Below are 23,042 nucleotides of genomic sequence, written 5' to 3' on the forward strand. Positions count from 1 at the left end.
GCACTGGGAAGGGGACACAGGGTGATGCTCCGTCCTCTCCCTACAAAACAAGTCTGGGCCCTGGGAGCCCAGAGTACCAAAATCCATCCCACACAGCCTCCCATGCCCCTGCACACCCCATGCTAGGAAGGCATTGCCTGTCCTGTCCCCACGAACCTGGGGGGAGGATGATGGACATTTGGGTTGCACCACCCTCATCCCCCAGATCACCTCGGTTCCCAGGTTGGGGCATCAAGCCCCCCACGGCTGTCCACTCCCTTAAAGATCCCTGGCAGGACGAGGCTGTTTACAGGCTGCACTTATATTTAGGACTAGGGTTGAAGCCTGGGTTGGGCTGGGAATGAGAGTGACTTCAGGAGGGCTTGGTCACCCTCTGGGGTGGCAGTGATGAGGTGCTGCCATTCTCAGCACCCAGCAGCACCCATCTGCATTAAGGATGAGAGAACCAGAAGGGGCAGATTTGGAAGCTGGGGAGAGTTGAGGCACACCAGGAGATGCTGGCAATTTGTGCATTGGGGGGATCGTGAGGCTCAGGGGTCTCTGGCTACGGAATTTGCGCCAAGCCCACGTTGGTATCTCGGATGCGAGCTGGGAAGGAGAGGACAAGGATGGCTCAGGACAGCCCTTCCACCACATCTGCCCAGGGAGTGGCGCTGAGTGGCTGGGCTACCCCTTGTCTGTACTGCAGTGGACTTTGAAAACCACTAGTACAAGAGCATTTTGCACTATTTCTCTGCTCTCTCCCCCTTCCCCTTTTCTCCACCTTCCCCATGAAAATTCTTTGCTGTTGGTTTAGTTTTCTTTTGTTTTGTTTCGTTGTTGTTGTTGATTTTTTTTTCCCCCCAAATGGAGCATTGTATATTTAAAGAACTGTCAGTTCACCTCGCTTCCAGACCGCTGTCCTGGCCCTGGCTAGGAGCCCTGCCTGCTGTGGCCCCCTCCCCAGCCCCACCAGCTGCCGCCACTGCCACCGGGACAGACGTCACCACGCACGTTACCCACCGTTGTAACACAGTTGTTAAAACACACCAGATTCCGAGTTTCCTGCCTGGTTTTTATCTTTAAGCAATACTCACTACACATTTTACGGTAGCTTTTTATAGCTTTACATACATACGGTAGCTCTGTTGTTTCGTTTTGGTTTTGTTGTTTTGTTTTTTTTTTTCCAGTAAACAAGAAATACTCATAATCTTACTGGTGGGAAAAAAAAAAAAAAAGCAGTTTGTGAAAAACTGACAATGGAAGAAGAGCTTAATGCTCTGTTTAGCATTTTGTACTTAAAAAAAAAAATCTCACATTTTATTAAAAAGTGAAGATTGCTGTATACTATTTATTCAACTTATAATTTATGTTACTCTTTGATCTTTGTCTTTTCTCATGACAAAGCATTTATTTAATAAAGTTATGCATTCAGTTAGCTCGTGCCTGACCCTTATGGAGCATCTGTATGCCAGGGCCTGCCAGTGAGCTGCTCCAGCCCCGAGCACCCCACGGCCGCCTGTGTTGGGTCTCTTGGGGGGCTCAGCCGGCTCCACAAAGGTGTTCAGGGAGCTACAGGGCATGGGATAAAATGAGGGCAATGCTTTAGGGGAGCTTTTGACACTAGAGCAATCTGCTAGGTGACTGGTAAAAGTTGCAAGCTTAACCTTCCAGCTTCCTGGAAGCAGAACTGTAATTTTTTTTTAGTATTTTTTTTAGAATTTTCTTTGCATGGATGTAGCAGTGGGGCAGAGCACACACATTAAACCAGCGTACCAGGGCACAGTCCCTAGCAACCAGTGATGTTAGGCCCCTGAATGTGATCTCAAACTGAGCTCTGCAGTTTGGGAGCAGACGCGCTATTTGAGTCTCAGACCTCTTGGGGCTGCTGGAAGGTTTGCCCCAACGTCCCAGTGGCAGGAACATCCCTGGAGCTGCTCAGCCCAGCCAGGCCATGGTCCTTAAACACTCTGGTAGCTCTTGGTGGCTCATCTCACTGCCCTCCCGGTGCTGGATCTGACCCTGCCCCACCGCCCAGGCAGCCATCACTTTCATTCTCCCACTGCCCCCCCGATCTCCCTTCTCCTGTGCCCCTCTTCCCCTCCATTCACCTTCCACCATCACCCTGTGCGCCCAGAGCGGGGTGGGAGGTGAAACCATCCCCTTTGGCCCTGCACTGAGGACCGTGGGTTGCCAGGGCTGTGCTAACAATGCATCCCGCACCCATCTTGCAGCACAGGGAGCTGGCACAGCCACCCTATCTCCCCATGGACACCCTATCCCCCCATGGACACCCCGTCCCCCCGGACACCCCACAGGGCCCAGCCCGACCCCTCGGGCCGCACAGGGAGCGGGAGCCGCGCGGCGCCGCAGCCGCCACCAGGCGGCGCCAAGCCCCGCCCGCGTTGCCCTCATGGCGCGGCCGGCCGGGCATGGCCGCGGTGCCGCCGCTCCCAGCCGCGCGGGCCCTGCAGCTGGGCTTGCTGGCCAAAAAGGTCGCGCTGCCTTCAGCTACGGGCTAATAAATCACACCCCTAAGGACAGCTGGAGCTGTATACACGTGTGTAAGTAGCTGCAGCTGCACACAGATACAGTCATACGTTCTTACACTAATGATGTTCTTCATATTAAATATAATTGTTTATATTACACTACTGCACAAGTTTTTATACTAAAAATACAAGGAAGAAATTCTTCACTGTGAGGATGATGAGGCATTGGAACAGGTTGCCCAGAGAAGCTGTGGATACAGCCGTGTTCAAGGCCAGGTTAGCTGGGGCTTGGAGCAACCTGGTGTAGTGAAAGGAGTCACAGCTCATGTTTGTTCCCCTCTAGCCTTTGAATGCGAGAGTGGCCCCAAGCACTGCTGGGCTCTGGGCTTGGGCATCTGTGTCACCTCCAGCTGCCTTTGGGCAGCACCTGGCTCGGAGCACCTACCCTGCTACACAGCATTCCCCCCATGGCATCACCTGAGCCACCTCCAGCTCACCCAAGAGGCACAGAACAGCATATCAATTTTGCTACTTTTCCCATGTTCTTCAGTTTATATCCCACCTCCCATCGTGCCTGTCCTCTTTCCCCTCCCCTGCAGCCCCAAGCACTCACTGCATCTTGTCCCCATACAGTTTCCTGTATGATGAGTGCTCCTCATCACTGGCAAGCCCCTCAATATGTGTCAGTCTGAAACTCATGGCAGGGGGCAGAACAGAAGGGGAAGAAGCCCAGTGGTTTTGCCTCACTTTGGGGTGTCCAAAGGGAAACCATAGCCACCCTGGATGCAGGATGTTGGCGCCAACAAAGACACCAGTTGCTCCCTGCTCTCATAAATGGGGCCAGTAACAATGGAAAGCTCAGCTCCCATTACTGCCTATTGGCCATGGACAAAGGCCAAACAGGGACAAATCTGCATGTGATGCAGCAGGCAAAGAAACATGTCCTGCGAGCACTGTGGAAGGGAAAGACAAGTTTTCTGGCATCTTATTTAATTTATTCCAACTTTATGTAGCTCAGCTTTCTTAAAAGGGAAGAAGGCAAGTATGTAAGAAAACCTCCCTATTCCTAAACAAAACAAAGTGCAAACTGCAGATGAGAGCCAGCATGTGCAAGTTTTATATGAAAAAGCAGAACACCCTCAGATGTTAACAGAAAACAGGTAGCATCATTTTTACAGTTTCTTGGTTTTGCACGGAGGTGTGTTTTCTTCTTTCATGCACTCCCATTCATACACATCTACATATGCCCATCCCGACTTTCCAAAGGGGGTCCTTCCCCTGTCTCCTCCACTGCCATATCCAAACCCCTGCAAAGGCATGAGGGCCCTAATTTACAGAGCCCACTTGTGTCCTTTACACTTTGGATCTGAAATGTGGGTCCAAGAACCAACAAACCATTAAGAAAAGCCCAAGATGTTTACTTCAAGGAGAGGGTTTTTGCAATTGCTCTAATAAGGACATCCATATTAAAAAAAAAAAAAAAAAAGAAAAAGGAAGAAAATAATAAAACCTCCTTTCTTAGGCAATGGGGAAATTATTTATTCTCAGCATCAGTGTGTTCTGTACAGGAAGAAACCAACAGGTGAATTAACAGCAGAGACACATCTCTCCTCAGCATGTCCAGCACAAAACCTCTCAGAGCACCTGGAATCACTTGGATTTCATCTATACAAATGTGTATGTAGGCAGAGAAGTGTGTTTGTGTGTGTGTGTTTGTATGTGTGTGTGTGAGTGTGAGAGCCTTTACACAGCAAGATATATACTGAATTTACTTACAAAAAGAAAAAGTTATGTGCTGAATAACAGGTGCTCACTTCAGTCCCAAGCAAAAATGGAGGGACAAGGGCAGCTGCTTGGGAATGCAGGTTTTAGATGTTTTGTTTTGTTTTTTCCTATCTAGAAATAAAGAAAAAAAATGAATGAGAGAAAGAGAGACATTCCCTGGCTTGTTATCCTAAATCTACATACACATCCTTCCATCCAGCCTCAGCAAGTTCATTTTAGCTCCCTCGGCATAAGCTGATTCTAAGAAATACTGTGCAAAAGCCCTTCAAATCCCTTGGAAAAACAAGCATTTAGCTTTGCTATCACCCAAAGGCCCCATGCTTCCAGACCAGTGGCTGAAGCTGGGTCCCTGTGGAGTTGGCTGTGCCCTAGCACGAGCAAAGGAAGCACCCAAGAGTGTTGTTAGGGGGCAAAGTGGCAGCTATCTCATCTTTAGCCCTTTCCCTCACTGCTGCTTCCTTGGGGAACACATCCTAACTGTGGTGGTAAGTTCCAGCTGGGAATCCGGTCTTTCTTCCTTCCCTCCCTCTCACATCACATCCCATGCCAGAACTGATGGCTGGGCTGGGGCACAAGAGACTGACTGGCAGGACACAAGAGGCAGGTGACAGTATTTACAGTCTTTGGTCTTGGGGAAGAGAGAAAAAGAGGGGGAAAGGCTGGGCTCTTTGTTTTGTTTTTTTTTTACCTTCTCCCACTCATAGCAAGGGATTTTGTCCCCTGGGAGGGGTCAGGGAGCACATGGCACTCTGTGCTGGAGGGTGCAGAAAGATGCCGCAAAGCAGCAGGGAGGGCGAGGAGCAAAAAAGACCAGTTCTCTGGTTTATGTTGGGTGAAAGACTAAGAAAGCAGTCCCTTCTCCTTGCAAACCCCCCACCGCCTTCCCCTCCCATTATCCCTCCCCTCCCCAGGAACCAGGCAGCTGAGGAAGGAGGGCAGCACCCAGTCTCTTCCAGAGCCTAAAGAGACACGCTGAAACCCATGTAAAATCCAGCACTGGGGCAACAGTGAGCGACCTCCAGCCAGCAAGATCACATCTGTCTACTGGCTCCGTAGGGCATGTGCTCCCCGGTCCTCCTGCTCGTGGGCTGTATAGAAGAGGTGGCACTCGGGGTCCCCGCGGATGGTGGGTGCTCCCTGGATCACTTTCCCGTGGATGGGGTCCACGCACCAGCACTCGCCACGCTGCCCATTCACCGACATCTTGCACTGCATGGAGAGGGACAGGACAGGTACCAGAGTCAAGAAAAGGACAAAACAAACCACTTCCCAGGTCACCCAGCTCAAAGCCCCAGCACTGGCAGAGGTGGGATTTCTCTGGTGATCTGGCACTGGTTTAGATTCAGGCAAAATCCATGGGATGCTGTACTCAAACCTGCCAGAGTGTATGCTGCACCTGGAGTGTTACTCTAGCAGTCCAGGGTGAGGGCTGAACCTCTTTCCCAGGAGCTGTGCCAAGGACCAAAAAGCCAATTTTAATGAACCGGAAGGACAAGTGTCCCTGAAATGCATCACCCTATGCCAGCTGTGGATGAAAGCATCCAAAGATCCCTTGGGAAAGAGGGATGAGACAGATTGACAGAGGAGCTTTATAAGATTCTTCTCACCTGCAGATTAGCCTAAACAAACATCACATCAAGGCCTCCACAGCCAGACCAAACAGAGATTCTCTCATCCCACAACAGAGTTGGGGACCATGGTGCATCTGTCCTCCCAGTCTTATTAGAGAAAAGTTTACTGGTCTAGTAGTTATTGTTCTCCTACACTGCAGTGCTGCAGGCACTTTGAACCTGATGTTCATCCCCCCAGCCCCAGCAGGATACAGAGGTTACTCCACACAGGCCAGTGCAGGCTGACTTGTTCCCTAAGGAGCAGCAGAGACTGTTTTTACTTGTGTAGCACACAAAGCAGCACTGCAGTGTCCAGGCTCATTCCCCAGACATGGCTCATCTTATAGGAAATTTGCCAGCTCTGCTCCATCCAGCCCTTCAAGTGTGTTCATGCTGAGGGATCCAGCCAGCCCATGGGGCTCTTCAGGGGTGAATGGGTGAAAGTGCAAGTGGACAGAGACAGGAGAACAGACAGAGGGAGATTCTCTCAGAGCATACTATTTTTTTATTTATTTAATGCTTCTGATCAAGGGGCAGAAGTAGCCCTGAGTAAAAGGCCTAGTCATGAAAACAGCATCTATCCTCTCCAAAGGATCAGCTACCAGAGATCCTGATAGCCAGGTACTGTTCACAGGTGACTCCAGTCAACCCTGCATCAGTCAGTTTTTCCTGGCAGTTTTTTCCCCATTCCTCAGCCACTGATATCTGGTGGTTTTGCACTCATGAAGCCAGGAAGTCAGAATTCAGACACTCAAGTTTTCTGAGTTCTTCTGGGTCCCATAAATACCTTGAGAAGCATGCTGCACCCCAACCCCCACCCTGCCTGGAAGGAATCCCTCCTGGAGCTGTGGGACCAGCCTCAACTTGTGGAGGAAAACCAGTAAAATGCAGTAGAAACCTTCCTCCTGATTCCCAGAAGTGCCTTCTGCTTTGTCTGCAAGACTGGTCAGTATTCAGTCCCTCTCTGCCTTCCTCCTGCATCAAGGCCCAGACAGGACAAGACCTGGCTCAAAGGGGAAGAAGAACTGATTCTCCATCTCTGGACTGCCCACAGCCGTGTGCGGATGTGGATTTCATCTCTGCTCACAAACCTGTGGCTGCAGATACACCTGAGTGTATGCCACATGCAGCATTTGCCATTTACCCCACACCTCACATCATGCACAGGTTATCAGCCCAGCCCTAAATTATGCGTGTTCTGTGTCTGCACGTGGTGGGGACGGACAGGGAACCAAGGGCTCTGCTGGAAACATAGACAGCCCGGAGTTCCCACTCTCCCCACTTACCTGTTTGAGATTGTACAAGCCATGCTTGTCACAGTTGGGGATGTGAAGGGAGTAGAGGTGTTCCAGGGGCCCTCGCTCATCTGGCAGCCGCATGGTGGATATGCGTTCCAGGACCTGATCTAGTTCCTGCTGACAAGGGGTCTGAAAACAGAAAAAAAAAAATATATGTATCAGGACAATGGTACCATCCAGCAGCATCAACACTGTGGACAATGGGAATACCAGTAGGGATGAACACACGTGCATCCCTAAAGACGCAGGTCTGCCACTAGGTCCTGCTGCAGACTTCACCTCCAGGCACCCAAAATCAGACATGCACAGCTCCCATGTACCTGACAGGACCAAGAGCCAACATAATACTAGGTCCCAAGTCCTATATACAGAGGAGAAACCTCAGAGAGGCTACCATGGCTCCCACTGGTGGTGATAAGTGGCATGAAGCAGGGCTAGTCCAGACAAGACGAGGAAGGTTTCCATAAGCATAGCCCAGAGCACACACCTGTGATGCAGTTTTGGCCCAGAAGTCAAACTCAAAAGCATGTGAGACTCCATGGGAGCGGAGAGGAAGAGCTGGGAATGGGAGTACCCAAAGCCAGGCTCTGGAGGCATCCTTCTTGCTCCACAGCAAGACAGGGCTTCCAGCCAAGGCAGTGTGGTTTAAATATATCTCATGTGAGCCAAACTGAGTCCACACACCTCTTTGCTTTTGCAGTGGGTGAGGGCTTTTTTTGTTGTTTTTTTTGTTTTTTTTTTTTGCAAAGAAGCAGCAGCAGTGTGTGAGCTCTCAAAGTTGATAGTGCCTGCATTTTATTTCGAACTTCTCTTTTGCCTAGTCCTTGGAAGGCATGAGGACTCTTTTAAAGCTCTTTTCTGTCCCCCTGTGCTCCCCAGATACTAATACTCTGTATGTTTACAGGGATGTATATTTTGAACCCTTTGGGGTGGGTTTCCATCTCCATCCCATCAAGTTGCTTTGATCAAGCTTCCCACTAGAGGGAAGCCACGGCCAAGAACTGGATAACAGACAGGATAACAGGGACAGGGCAAGGAGACTGGGCGATCTTAGCGCACGCTCCCTGACAGGACAGTCACACAGGTCATCCTCGGGGCTTGTGGCCTTCTTTAACCTGGACTGGGACTGCCCTGCAGCAGGGAGACAGCCTTGCTTCAGGCCCCTCAAATCCCCTTGGGCCATGCCTGCTTAGGGAAAAAGGGTGCGAGAAAGCCAGTACATGGGCAAAGGGCACAGCTGCACCCCTGCAGAGGTGGGTGTTGAGCCAGCAGAAACCTCTCTTCTGGAGGTGAAGCTGCAATGAATATTATGCCTCCTGACCAGCATATCAAAGTTCATCAGATGGTGTGTTCAGCCCCAGCATCAGGCCAAAAATGTTTGCTTTTCCTCTTTTGCTTCTCCCCACTTTTTAATTTTTTTTTCCTGTTTTTAAGATTGTTTATTGCAGATGCCACTTAGGCTTTGCATTCAGCATTTCCCAGTGAGCCCACAGCTGCCCCCCTTATCTCCCCACAGCTTTGCCCTCTCACCCTGCCCGTCGACAGCCGTGACTTTTTGGAGTCCTCGTGGTTGTGATGGGCCTTGCTGACTTTGCCCATCTGCCGCTGCTGCTCGTTCACCTTCTCCCTCATCACTGCCAGCTCCTTCATGCCTGTCTTCATGGGCTTCCTCCCTCCAGCTCCACTCAGGATCCCCACGGTGCCATCCACGTGGTTCTCAGCAAGAATGCTCTCAGACCGGTCATCACCATTATCTGCAGGAGGCAGGGCAGACAAGGAAAGCGTCCAGCTCAGTCAGGCGCTGCCTCACATGTTCATCCTGCCCTGGATCATTTTCAGATGTGGCTGGTTACCAAGCCATAAAATCTTTGCATGCAAAAATTTTAAATTGCATTAGCCCTTTCATCTGGAAGGTGAGAATAGATCCTTTCATTCTGGAGTTATTACCACTCTAAAAGACAGTTTAGAGAGCAAGGGAAATCGCTTCTGGAGAAGTTCTTTCTGGCTTTTCTGTGACCTTCTAAATTACTTCCCAAGAATGCAATTTTCCCATCAGAAGTCCAGTTGCATTAGAGATGCCAAGTGTACTTCAGCTCCAACACTTAGAAACCACAGTGATTAGTAACAATACCTTGAGTCCACCTATCATCCCCCAGAGTACCTCCAGGAATACTTACTCAATATTCATGTGCTAAAATAAATCCTCAGGCCTGCTTTCAAAAATATCTCACCTCTGTTCTGCGGCCATGTGGCCACCCTAACATCCTTTGGAGATCCTGCCATTTCAGTGATCATCATCCTTGCCATACCATCTTCCCCACTATTTGTCATACACTGTGTTACTCGTTTAGCTTCTACCTACTTCTGCATTTGACCACTTCTGCTGACAGTGGAACAGTCACAACTCTGCCACTGCTGAAAGCCACAAGATCCCAGCTAGTTCAGCCATTTCAAAATCAGTTAGCAGAAATCTGGGGATTTCTGGACTTTTCCCATCTCCTCTGCACTTTAAGCATTTTCCCAATTCACTGGGAATTTGTGAGAGCAAACCTTGCCACAGCAGGATACGATGGTCACAATGCTGCAGACACCATCTCTGCAGGGGCAACGAGGACAGATCTCAATTCCTCCTGTTTGCTCCAAATGCCCAGGAGGTGACAGCTGATCGTTCCTTGTTGCCTGCTCTGATCTGGCCGAGCAAGCACATCTAATACTACAGCTGAATATAATATTGAAGCTGATCCTGAGTTAACCTGGAACTTGAAGCAAGACCTCCAGAGGTCCCTTCCAGCCCAAATTAGGATTGAACCCACACATGCCCATCACCTCCCAGTGCAATAACCCAGGCAAGGCTTTGTATGTCTCTGTATCTCTCTCTCTATATAAGACCTCTTCAGCAGCTCCATAGGTGCCAGACCAGGGGACAGACCAGGCTGTTCTGGGGGTGGTGACAAACAGGAAGTGTATTTCTGTATCGCCAAGGAAGAACTGTAGCACCCAACTTCCCAGCATCAGAATTCTCTCTGGCACCTCCAATTTCAGCTTTCCAGCATTATGGAACTCAGCAGTAGGGGTAAAGAAATCATATCAAACTGTGCATGATGCAGGGCAAGCAATGCTTTAGCTCACATAACAGTGCTTAATTTATGGCTTCTCAGAGGACCAAGCATACAGAGCATTTACAGATGTTAGCAGTTTGTTTTTTCAGAGTCCACATGATGATGTTTTGTTAGGGCATAGCCCCACTGTCATGACAGTGTGAAAAATAGTAATACAAAGTGTTTTATTTCTAAGCTTTCTAAGCTCTTTTCAGAGCTCTTCATTACAACCCCAAGCTCACAAAGAAGAAACTGCAAGAAGAGTTTTGTCTGAACTTACTCAGGAAACATGCAGATGCCTGATGCCAAGATGGCCCAGGTGTGCTGGGTCAAGGAGTCATCCAGCCCAGCCTGCCATTCATGACAGACCATCGGCAGCTGCTTGGAAGCAAAAAGACAATTCCCAGTCTGTGCTGCAGACCAGCAGTAAAAGCTCTTTCATGGCTGAAGACTGCATCTGACCCACAAGATTCAAAAGCCACCGAAAGACCCATGCCTCAGTGGATTTATCCAGTACCTTTTTGAACTTCTTCACAATTTCCAGAAATACTAAATACATTTGGTCTGCAGGTTTTTAGCTGCTTAGGTAGCAACTGAAAAGGAAACATGGGGCAAAACCAATCTGGCAAAGTCCATTTCTTTCCTCAGTTCTGGTTCCAGATGAGAACTGAGACCAGGTTTGATAGCCAGATGGGCGAGCTCAAAGTCTAGGCTGCTGTCTGGTGATTGCCATCTGGCCATCATCCTAGGAGTCAGACAAGCAATATTTTGAGCAAGAATATTCTGTTTATACGCCAGTCTCCCCGTTAATTAGAAACACATAGTGAGAAGAGAGAAGGCCATGAGGCCGCCTCTAGAGAGGATCAAATAAAAAGGCACCATGAAGAGAGGGGCAAGGCTAGTCAGGCCCTGATCCTCAACAAGCTGCTTAGGAGAGTTTTAGCCTTCTGACCTCTTTTGTGCTCCTCTCTTTGGTGCCCCCCAAGTTGTCAACAACAGCAGAACAAGGGCAGCAGCAGGGCAGCTTCTCAGACACACCGCAGTCGCCTTTCATTCAGAAAGAGATGGTACAAACTTACAGAAAAGCAGCAAACTGGAAGTGATGTCTTTCCCCATCCATTCTCACTCCTTCCTGCCTCCAACTAAAATATATAGACGTCTGCCCAAATAAGCACCATGCTAGTAAATGCAGGCGAGCTGGTAAGCCTCTTGTCGGCTGATTCATTCACAAAACCTGCTTCTGATAATATTTTTGCTCATTTTTCTCACTTTCCAATGCTAACAAATATCAGCCCAAAGAAAACCACTGATGGGAGTGGAGTGTGCAAGCCAATGTGCATGAACACACCCAGGGACAGGAGAAATTGGTCTTGGCTCCCCAGGCACGATCACAGAAGCAAGACTGGATCAGCAGCCAGGAAGGTCTGTTGACTGTAAGCTCTCCTCTCCAAGGCCAAGTCAGCCATGCCTTTGACCCTGCTGCCAACCTGGACTGGTCCACCTGGGGCTGAGGGCAGCGCCTCATTGCAGGTTTTCCCTCTCCCAAATCTGGTGCTGCTCTTAGGAGAAGCTATCCTAACTTGGAGCTTCCAGGAGTAGCTTCATCACAGAGGAAAGGAGATGAGAGAGAAGAGGTTGGCCCCATGTGCAGAGCACCAGTGTTTCTTTCAGAACAAGCAGCATGCACAGGTGAAGGCTGAGCACCAGGTGTGATGGACCACATTTGAAAGAACAGAAGGGCCGGGGAGCAACAAGAAGAGTGGAGAAATAAAGACTCAAGGTCAGGACAGCCCAGAGCATGCCACAAGCCAAAACACCCCTCTTACAGCCAGCTAATGCTTTTTAATGCTGCCCAAAAGCTGCAAGTCATGCTTGTTTATTGCAACCCATGAACTAATGAAGCCACCTACCACCCCTACTAGCATGGGATGGGCAGGTTTGTAATAGCTTCAAGACACAGAGCCTTAATCTGTCTATCATCCTGGCCAACGCCTCTTTGCTGACCAATTTTAATTCACACTAAATATATCTGTGAGGGAGTGGTGCCAAACTCCAAAACAATTGTTTTATAGTCCTTTCTTATGGCATGTGGAAAACATCTCCTGTGTTATTTCGGATCAAAAGGTAGAGAGCTTTGTGCAGGGTGGGACAAGTGTAGCAGGCATCAAAGCAGATAGCTGAAGTTCTTCTGAATGTTGATGTAAAGTCCATGAAACACCTCTCTAGTTGCCAAGAAAATGATTTCTTTATGGCCTTTTTCAAGGAAAATTCCCACTCACTTCAACGGGGCAAGGACTTGGCTGAAGAAAAAGCCTGTTCAAATGGCCATCACTTAACGTCTGTAGGGAGCTGCACCTTCTTGCCAACACTTTCAAAAGCGACTACCAAATTCCAGTGCTAAAATTTTCGGGAATCTGGTTTGAGACCTCTAGGCACCTCTGCCGAGACAGCTGAGAAACAGAGGGGCTGAAAAACAACCTGTCACTTCCAGAGCTAGATGAAAAAAATGTACCACACAAAAAAAGGCAGCTGCCTCAGGTTAAAAATATATTTTTATCCCTTTGAAGAGCCCTGAAGCGTATCTGGGCTGCAGAATGGGATGGAGCCAGTAGCACTCACTTAGCACAGGAGGTCCAGGCTCTATCACAGGGAACACACACCATGCCAAGGACTGCAGCCACCCTTGCCAGTGCTGCTCCTGCTCTCTCTGCACTTGCTTTCCTTCATCAACAGCTTGCCCAGAGGGTTTCACGTGCATTTGCCTATCTACCTAGGGTGTTTGTACAGTGTTTAAATGCTGATTAAAGTCCCAGGCTCACAGAAAGTTTCACTCAAGTGGCCTTCAACACCCTGCCTAAAATCCCACTGACTGGGGGGTCCCGGCTGTGTCCTTGCTGGACAGGTCTTACATCTCCCTCCAATCAGCAGCCTCCACTGGCCAGCACTTTCCTTCTGAAGACATCTAAGGGCTTTGCAGTTCACCTTTCTGTCTTCAGGGTAATTAATGTTGATCCTGAATAGCACATGGTTGAACAAAAAAGAAGGTGCAGAAATATTTTCAAGTGCTGCACAAAGCCATGCAGGGAATATATGGGCAAATCCAGAAGCCCAAGTCCTGGCCTGGCACTGCACCATGTACAGCACTGAGCACACTTGGGGCTGCAAGAATGCAGCATCCACGAAGAGATTTTTCACCCTGAACCATGTCATCCGTCTTATCTAGGTTTGGGGGTTTTTTGCCTCCAACTCTTTTAGCTTTTTGTGTCTGCAAGTTCTACCATTTCAGAATAATTTAAATGCCTTACCGCTTGCCACTTTTTATTTAAAGGAGCAGAGCTGCCTGTCACAGTCTGCCAGGAAACCAGTGCTTGTCCTGCAGCCTGAGAGCAGACAGAGCCTTTAAGCCTGACCTTTCATATGCACAACAGCCCCAGCAGAAGAATCACTTATAGGAAGGTAGGGAAGGAGCAGACAAACCCCAACCACAGCCCCAGTGACCTCTGCCTCATCAGTCTGCAAAGTACCTCTAGAGGAGGCCTGGGGAAAGGTGCAACAGCTCTGGTGTGTGTGTGTTATGACCTGGAATTCAGAAACCTCAGAAAAACCTTGCCAACAAGTATTATACTGACATTGCAATTTCCTCACAGCAGGAGCTGCCAAGAACAAAACCCACCCCTACACCTATGACCTCTGGCCCACACCCTACCCCCAAAAAGGACCCAGGATCTGCTGATTAGCACTGCCAACCTATAAAGCACCGAGCCTGTGGCACAGCATCCATCCACACTCAGCTGGCGGCAGAGAGAAAATGCGGTACATGGTCTGACCCCAAGAATCATCAAACCAGTCCAGATGCAGCTGTCCAGAGGCAGATGAAACTAAAGCACCCACTCAAGTTTCACTCTTCACTTTGCACAAAAGTGTATCTGGAAATGCCACAGAGAGAGCCTAAGCAATGGGCTGTGTAGGAGAGGGGGCAATGGGAGAAGGGCATAAATCAGAGAAGAAACATCACCTGCCCTGGAACAGCATCTCTTACAGAGGGCAACCATGGATTCTCAGGGAAAGGACAGAAGAGAAGACAATTACAGAGCAATTCTTCCTCTACTCTCCTCCTGGCCATCAGCAGTTCAGAAAGCAAAGCTATTTCGTCTAAACTGGGTTTAACAGCCATTGACAAACCTAAAGAGGGAAAAGCTGTGCATGACTCCCTCTGGATTCAAGTGCAGGGACACCCCCATATTGCTTCCTGTCCCCTCTCCTCAGCCAGCAGCCTGTTCTGCTTAGCCTCATCCAGTTCTTCACAGGGAATATGTCATGTTTAACCTGTTGATTTGGTTGCAAAGGACTTACAATTCCAGAGGTGTCTGTACCACCCAGCTTTTGGGAGGACTGGCCTGAAGACCAGTCATCCCAATCTCAGAAACACAGGCTACCATGGGACACCAATCACTTCAGAGCACCTCTCCCTGGGGCACTGCCTGCACTCCCACGGTTATTTCATCACATCAACTTGCTCAGTATCAATGAGGAATTGCCCACCACAGCCAGAAAACTCCTGCACTGGTCTCCAACCAAAAGCTTGCTTTACTTCTGTGATAAGCTATCCACAAACCACTGTCAGATCTCCTGGGGCCAAAAGCCCTAGGGCTCTGCAAACACCCCTTTTTTTGTTGTTTTTTTTTCCCATGAGATCTTTTCAGCCCATCTCTGCTAGCAGGGAAGGCAGGACTGGGGAGAGAACGGCATGTTCTGGCCAGGGGTTGCTTAGCAAGCTCCTCACCCTGCCCTGAGCAGCTGGCACTGAGGGGTGATCCAAGGGGCACCCAGTGCTTTCCTTTGACTCAGGCATCCTACAGGAAATGCTTTATGCTCCTCCAAAGTGCCAGGGACACTGACTCCAGGCAGCACAGCTTTCAGCAGCCTGCTTTGCTCTCTTTTCTCTGCCTATTCCTGGTGGCTGGAGAGCTCAACTTTCCCTCCTCCATCCACCTAGGTTCAAAGCCATAAGAAAACCTCTTACCACTGCACAGTGCCCTGTAGCACACCTGTGTACCTCTGCACACAAAGCCCTCCAGCAGCAAAGGAGAAGCAATACTGACATGAAGCTGATGTCTGAAGAGGATAGAAGAGTGACTGAGATGTCCCTTCCCCCAGGGCTTTACTTCAGTCTTTTTTCTTTTTTTAAACCATGTTTGTACATTGGTTTCCCAAGGATACAGGATTTGTGCAATTACACAGCCTACCTCTATGTGTTTCTGCATGTGCGTATGTTTGTATGACTGCCTGTCTCCCTATTAGCTCTCCTCCCCCTCCACCTCCCAATATATCTACAAACACGTCAGCAATGCCAACTGCATCTCAAACAGGAACACAATTCACAAAAATAGTAAGTTTCCACCATTTCATGGAAATGTGCAACCAGGCTGAAGAGAGACAAAATAGCAGGGTTTGTTTTGTTAGCTTTCTTTCCATATGATTTGACTGAAGGGCTGTGTAGCACGTTATCAGTCAGCTCTGTGCAGACCCAGCAAAGCACAAACCACTGCTGGGGAAGATCTGCTCCAGCCCTCCTCCTGCCAGCAATGAGCCTGCACGTATTGTTTGCAACATCCTGCTCTCTCCAGCACCAGCTGTTCACTGTGTGCCAAGAATGGTAAGTGAGAATGCTGTTTAGGACCCTCAAAAATGCAGGAGAATGCTTCAAGTCCCTTCATTTACCAAGCTTCCCCTTACAATCCTGCTTTTCTTTCACCACTTCTCCCAAGCACGGAGCTGCTGCACATCCCAGTGCACACCTACAGCAGAGACACTCTGGACTTACCTAAAAGCTGAGGCTAAGGAGCCAGAGGGTCTCATCTCATGGCTGATGACAGTGTTTTTGTGCGTGTACTTAACCTCAACATGTGTGAAGGCAGCATGCTCAGGGGAAAGGCCTTAAACGCATTTGGAAGGTTTTGCTGAGTGAGGCTCTCCAAGCTCCCTGCCACCATAAAAGCATTCCCCCTTGTTAGTGAACCGTATCTCAGCCTTTTCAACACAGTTCTACAATTAGCCCTCTGCAAAGCTCTGAGCTTCCCAGCAGAACCAAATGAATTAACTTGAAAACACTTCCCAGCTTAAATTAATTGCACTGCAGCTTCCCGATTTGACATTGACCCTGTCTGTAAAATCCCCAGAGTAGTTACTACTTAGTCATTAGGGGATTCTCCCTGAATGAAAGAAGCCATTAATCCTACCAGGCCAAGTCTCTGCTCTCCTTCCCTGCTCACTACATGCATCTGTGTGGTCTTCAGGCACCCCAGAAAGCCTGAACCAACTAGATCTTTGTAAAAGATCAACACCTAAATCCTTGGTTCCTATGAATTTCCAGAATAAATGTGAACCACAAAACCACCTTATTCATTTCCTACAGGTTTAACTGCTGTGTTTGAATTACCTGTATTTCCACAATGGAAACATGGGCTCATCTCTAACCCCAAGTCCAAATCTGTCAGGGCTTCTGCATCCCACAGTCCAGAGTATGCAAGCACAAAAGAATTTTTCTTACAGCAGCCTCCATGAGGGTGCCTGCATGTTCATTACTATCTAGATGATCTCTCTTTGGCATTGGGCTGCTTCACCTCTCTTTCCTGCAGGAGAGCCAGATGCTGCCAGAATTACAAGAGCTGTGAATCTCAGCAAGGCTGGTTCCCAGGTATGACACTCTGCAGCCTGCCAGGAAGGACTGATGAAGGACTTATGATGTGATGGACACACAATCACAAACAAGAAATTCTTCAAAATCACACTAAATGTTTCTGCCTCCCTCACACATTTCGTGAAAAATTATAGTATATAATACCTTTTCAGACTATTCTCCTGTTTTTACATTATTACCTTTGTAGGTGCAGGTGGCAACAACCATACTAGCTGGAGACAGACTGCCAAGGATTAGTTTGAACTGCATAAATGAGAGATGGACTACTAAAGGAAGTACGCCCATCTGTCCATGTCTCTTGGATAGGGTGCTTTAGCCAAGTACAGGACATCTTGCTTCAAGGAGGGGTGGCTGAGGGAAATGTTGTGGGTTCTATTATATAAGAAGCTAAGAGGGACAGTCAATGCCCTCTGACTATTCTGGCTCCTCAAGGATAGACAAAAGCTCACTAAAAAGAAGTCCTCTGGCTCTGGAAGCCCAACTGCAATTCACTGATTTGTGTTCACAATCCCCATCAGGATCAATGGCTGGTGGAGAAGCAGCTCTGGACATGGCATGACCAGAGGAGCCTGCAGCAGAGTATTGCACCATCTGGGAAGGCTGTGTGCAGCACAGCCAGAAGTCTGATCTGACCTTGCACCCTCAAGGTGGAAAGGTGGAAAAGCATCAAAACTAGGAATAAAAAACACCCAATCAAACAAAAAACAACCTGCAAACAAAGCAAAAAACTACTTAAAACACAAAAAGGTGCTTCATTCTGCCTGCGAGAGCCATCTCTCACCTATCTCTGGTATTGCTCCACTCCCTTCTCAGCCACATTGGCTTCTCCAGTTATTATGCATACAAATGGAATGAACTTCAGTCATTTGTATTACCAGTTTTTAAATAACATCTCACTTTTCCAAAGTCAATTTTCCAGACGGCAGCTCAGGCCAGGGCTCCCCTTACCACCCGCCCAAATCTCAGTGCACATTTCCTCAAAGTCTGCCTTTTTCAAAACACACTATTATTACAGTAGTTTCTTCCTACCTTCTCAGAAACTCTGCCAGAGCCCAACAGCCAATACCAGCAGTGTCACCTTAAGGTCTGCTGGGCCCACTGTCCCCACACAGCCCCTGAGCCATGCATCAGCCCTTAAAGCCAACCCTGTTTGCTTTTTCCCCAGAAACCTGTGCTCCCCAGGCACAAAGCACAGGTGCCTCCAAATAAAACCAGAGCACTGAACTGTAGGTAGAAAGAGGGAGTATCCGCTGCAATTTAGTTGAGCCTTTTTTGCCCACGAGCATCTCCCAGCTGTCTCCAGCACGAACAGTCATTATCTTCCCTCCTCATGAGGGTTATTACTTAGTTGCTATATCCCACATTTAAGCCACAAGTTGAGCTGGTTCCAGATTGTGTTTTTTTCTCATCTGACATCCAAGCTAAGCAACACGACAATTGTTTCAGGTTATGTCAAAACACACTTTGGTCATCTGCTCTTGGGGCAGTATTTCAGTCACTTTTGCAGTCACTTTGCTCAATTTCTTTAACCCTTCTCCCAGCTAGAGACAGAGCTGAATTTGAACCTTTGTGTTCAGGTACTCCATGAGAAGGGACTGAACTAGGTCTTGCATATGTATGTTATGCACATTTACTATTTATCTTAGTATGTGCATTTACTGAAACAAGGCAACTGCCACTCTCTAAGGATAAATTCTTCACTGATACAACACTGCTACTTACTGAAACAACCAGGAGCTTTGACAAAATTAAGACTTTGCAGATTCATCCCACTGCTGACTGGCACATGCACATATGCAGAACACAATGGAATGTTCAACTCATGGACACTCTACCATGGAGAAGGCAGCAATTTGAACTGTAGTAACTGTTTGTGGCATACAAGGGCCATGCACATGCAAGTAATACCAGGTACCTTTCCGGTCCCTCAGTGACTTCCAACCTCCAGAGCCTACAGCATGGCCACATCCATACCACTTGGCCTTCAGAAGGGGAAGTTTCTTCCCCACAGGTGTGAGGGAAGCAGTGCCAGGCAGCCTGCTGCTTCACTCTGATGTTGTTGCTTTGGTCTCCTGCCTTTATAGAAAAAAGGGCTGGATCTCATTTTGTTTGAAAATGACTCTCTATTTTGGGCCACCCATGAAGTTACCCAAATTCAAACCTCAGGAGTTTGCAGACTCCTGCTGAGCAAAAGGCAGGAAGAGCGAGTCATAAAACTGTGGTAGAGGAAGGAAGGAAGGAAGAAGAGACAGGGGAACATCAGTAGCTGCATTCCCAAGGAGGATTGCAAAGCTTAAGAAACAGACCACCACAGAACACAGTGATGGAGACAAAGGTGATAAGCCAGCTGAACCACTGGAACAGAAGCTGGGATGCACATCAGTCAGCTTTCCATTTAAACAGCTCCAGAAAGCATTTGTGTACAGCCAGCTAGCATGTTCAGCATTAAGTGCCCTGGTACGTTTGCTTTACACCTGATCTACACAGCACCCCTTTCTTGGCCATAGGATCTGGATACCACTTAAAGCCTTGGAAGAGATCCAGGCATGCGGCAAAGAGCACTTGAAAAGTGGGATCTGATGATAGAGTGAGTGGGATAACCCCCAAGTTAGAGAAAGCCACCGCTGCCTTTGTAAACAAGGCACGTAGTGAAGCACTGAGCTTCTGCAAGGAAGTGCAGGGAATCCCTTGGCTTCAAGAAGGACTGGTGTTCCCACAGAGTTCACCCCAAAATGCCAAACATCGTAAGCTGGCTGCAGCATACGGATGTTTACACCCTCCTCCAAACCAACTCTGAACATGGTGTACACCTGGTGTGGGTCAGCCTCCCCAGCCACAGCTCAGACAGCTGCTCTGCACCAATACAGCTCACACTGCACTCTGCTCACGTTGTACAGCATGCAACAGGTTTCACCTGGCCTTTATCTACGGTATTTAGGAACCTTTAAATTTTCAAAGCAAAATGCAGCAGTCATTTAAGGGCATGTAAGACCCCAAGCATAGGATCTGGGGAAGGAGCTCATCAAGGGGGGCACTAAACCATCCTGGGAGCCCTAAGGTGGGAGGCTGTCAGGGGGTGGATTGCCCTGGAGTGCTGTAACTTGCACTGCTCTCAGACAGACCACCACAACTGGAAAGCACTGTAACCACAGCCATCCCAGAGGCAAGGGGGAAGGAGCCAAGGAGACAGTGGGGAACAACAGCCCCCAGCAGCTACACACCCCTTTCACCAGTCCCCAGAACAAAAGCACTGCTGCACTATCCCCCATCAGGAAGCAACAGGCACCCCCACCAACCTCCACCACACTTAGTCCACAAAGCTCCACTCCATTAGAGTCACTGTTGGCACATCTGTTAGTGCTTTAAAGCACATACATCTGGCTTAATTGAGCACTTGACTTTATTGCTGCTTTATCTCCATTTTCTGAACAGGCCTTGGGGAGAGGGCTTTGTGAGGCTGAAGTTTGGTTCTTTTTTCATTCTTCCTTTTTAAATTTTTTTTCCACTGAAATCCAACCTGAAGCAGGAATAAAAGCCACTGCGACAGCTGCTCATAATCTCTGAGGCTGCTTTCAGGAAAGTCTCCTCTCTAGAAAATAAACCCCATGCTAAATATTCTAGTTTATATGTGTCAAAGCTTCAGACTTCAACCTCACCAATCCTCCCTTCCCACTCTGTTTCTCCAGCAAAATATCAGAATTAGTGGCAGAAGGTGGTGTAGTACACGTCAGAAAGAAAGAAGAGAAAAAGGATCTTGCTGCCCCTGCTGTCTCTGAAACTTTGCCTCTGCCAAGTTACAACAAACAGGAAAAGCAGAGTCAAAACACAGCCCCCATATCCCCCTCCAACCACCCAGTGCAGGCTGTGCTGGTGCCAGATACTGCTCACAAACAATCACACTGCGAGACTCCTCTGGCACATCCTTCCAGGTGGCCTGAACAACAGAAAAGCCCAGCTCAGGAAGCCTCCATTTGATGCATACAGTGCTTGAGTCCCTTCCAGAAAGTACAAGGGTCCTTCATGCCCCTAGACTGAGGAGAGGTTACCTGAAATGCCCTTTGCCAGCCCCTATATGCCTGTTTCCCTACGAAACCAGAAGCCCGGCACACAGTAGCTAGGAACATAGAGGAGCACTGGCTGTAAAGTTGGCTGTTTTCCCACTAAGCCACCGCAAGTACTTTGCAGCCACTGGGAGAACAGGATTGGTGCCTCCTGGGGCAGGGAGTCTGGGTACCTTTGCTGGCCTGTGGCATCCTCACAGGGGCCTATGCCCAACATCCTTCCACAGCTTTCAGGCCATGATATGGGATGGGCACCATCCCAGACAGTATTTCTCACTGCAGACTGAGGCTGAGACTGCTCAGCTGGCCACCTGACTGTCATAGAACACTAAATGCACACAAATACATTATGCTGCTTAATACTAACACAGAATGCAACCCACACAAGCAGCTCAGGAGCTCTATACCTGCTAAAAGCAGGATGACCTGCTGAAATCAGGACTATTGCAGCTTCAGGGTAAGTGGTTGAAGTCATGCTTCATCACACCACCACACGTCACGGCTGTGATGCAGCAATCTCCACAACCTGTTTCAGGCACCCAGAAGGGAGCTCCTCAGTTACACCACCACTTGCTTTTCATGCCCATCAGGTATGCTCCCCACCCCCACCAGCCATCTCCCAAGTGGCCTGCCTTGACCTCAGCTCCTTGTTCTCCTGCCTGCCACATACAAGAGAATCCTCTTCAGTCAGTGTCACACCTTGTGAACTCTGTACCTTTCAACTCCTCCAATGGAAGCAGGCATCAGTGTCCTGCCTAACCCCTCCTATAAGAGTAAGATATTCAAAGCGCTGTCAGCTTTCCCAATGCTGTGTTTCAGTTTGATTTCATGCTGCAGTGCTGAGTCCAACCATCCTTTATCCCTGCTGCCTAGTATCTTTTCTCCGATGTCTAAGCACAAAAGCCACCCTTGAAGCAAGCAAAAAGCAAGGCATACTAGCAGCAGCCGAATGAGCTCCCCTGGTCCTTCCTGTCCCAGTCCAACAAGACTGAAAACCCAGGAAAAGACATATCTGAATAGTGAAGTGAAAGAGAGTCAAAATGTAATTGAACTCTGCACTTCCTATCCCAAACTGGTAATGGAGGTTCCTGTACATTTGGTAATTACTCAGGCACTCTTGTTTCACTAGAGAGGAAAACAGACCTGTCTTTGACAAAACAAACTTCTGGATTCCTTGGGAAGAAGGCAGTGAGTAAATTACAGTCTCTAAATCTCTCCCTGCCCTCCTGTCTTCCTCCAGCACAGCTCATATCCACAAAGCAGAGATATCTTTCCTATAAAAAAAATCCCTCTTTAGGCTTTACAGTTAAACCCAGCTGGACTCTACCTGTGGGAACACCAGTTCAAGTTATCCTCAAAAGGACACTCTGTCTTCCAAAGTTAGGGAAGGCAGAGAATTTAGTACACTGACCCCCTCTCTTCAACTAAGACAGAGAGAGGGGACAGCAGATAGCTTCTGCACCATTGTTTCCCACGGAAACAAGGAGCAGTCAGGGAATGAGCTGCTCCTCTGTGACCAGCAGCTGATATCAGGAGGACTGTAATGACTGATCATCTCCTCTGCTTCTGGAAACCAATAACATAGGGACTTTCCAAGCCGGAGGCTGCACATGGATCATAATATTTCTTGGCCAGCCATACATGTGTGAATTTCTATACTTCCTTTTAGATGCCATTTATATATCAAGGCCATTTCCAACTTCTTACAGGAGCGACCTTCATAGTTCAGTTCTGTGCCCTGCTTGATCTTTTCATGGAATGCCAAATGAAACTGAAAAATAGTGATCTTCTTGTTCCTGCTTCATAGCTTTCCATCGCCCACAGGAACAAGTCAGCAGAAAGACCTAACACCACAGTGCTGGCCTTTATACCCTGTTGAAACAGGTTTTGAAGACCCCTTAGCCAAGGGGTGACCTTCAGAATGCTAAGTGCACCTGCTGTGTGCCATGCATGCCTCTAAAATCAACCACAGTCCTGGTGAGGGGCTGGGAGCCAGGACACCTCTTCTTTAAAAAGAAA

The 23,042-nt window shown here is 48.5% G+C and overlaps 1 protein-coding gene across 1 annotated transcript in view; it reads right to left on the bottom strand.

The window, feature by feature from the left end:
- Positions 1 to 3,565: 3,565 nt before the first annotated feature.
- The window catches only part of IGFBP2 (insulin like growth factor binding protein 2), a 56,975-nt gene continuing 37,498 nt past the window's right edge, over positions 3,566 to 23,042 (bottom strand). The window contains exons 2-4 of the mRNA XM_014889757.2: positions 8,695 to 8,918; positions 7,153 to 7,293; positions 3,566 to 5,465 (exon numbers count right to left, since the gene is read on the bottom strand). Coding sequence (XP_014745243.1) covers positions 5,298 to 5,465; positions 7,153 to 7,293; positions 8,695 to 8,918 — 533 coding nt within the window. The 3' untranslated portion in view covers positions 3,566 to 5,297. The remainder of the gene's footprint in view (positions 5,466 to 7,152; positions 7,294 to 8,694; positions 8,919 to 23,042) is intronic.

This window comes from Sturnus vulgaris, chromosome 7 (genome assembly GCF_052056855.1).
Source record: "Sturnus vulgaris isolate bStuVul1 chromosome 7, bStuVul1.hap1, whole genome shotgun sequence".
In the NCBI taxonomy this organism is placed as follows: Eukaryota; Metazoa; Chordata; class Aves; order Passeriformes; family Sturnidae; genus Sturnus; species Sturnus vulgaris.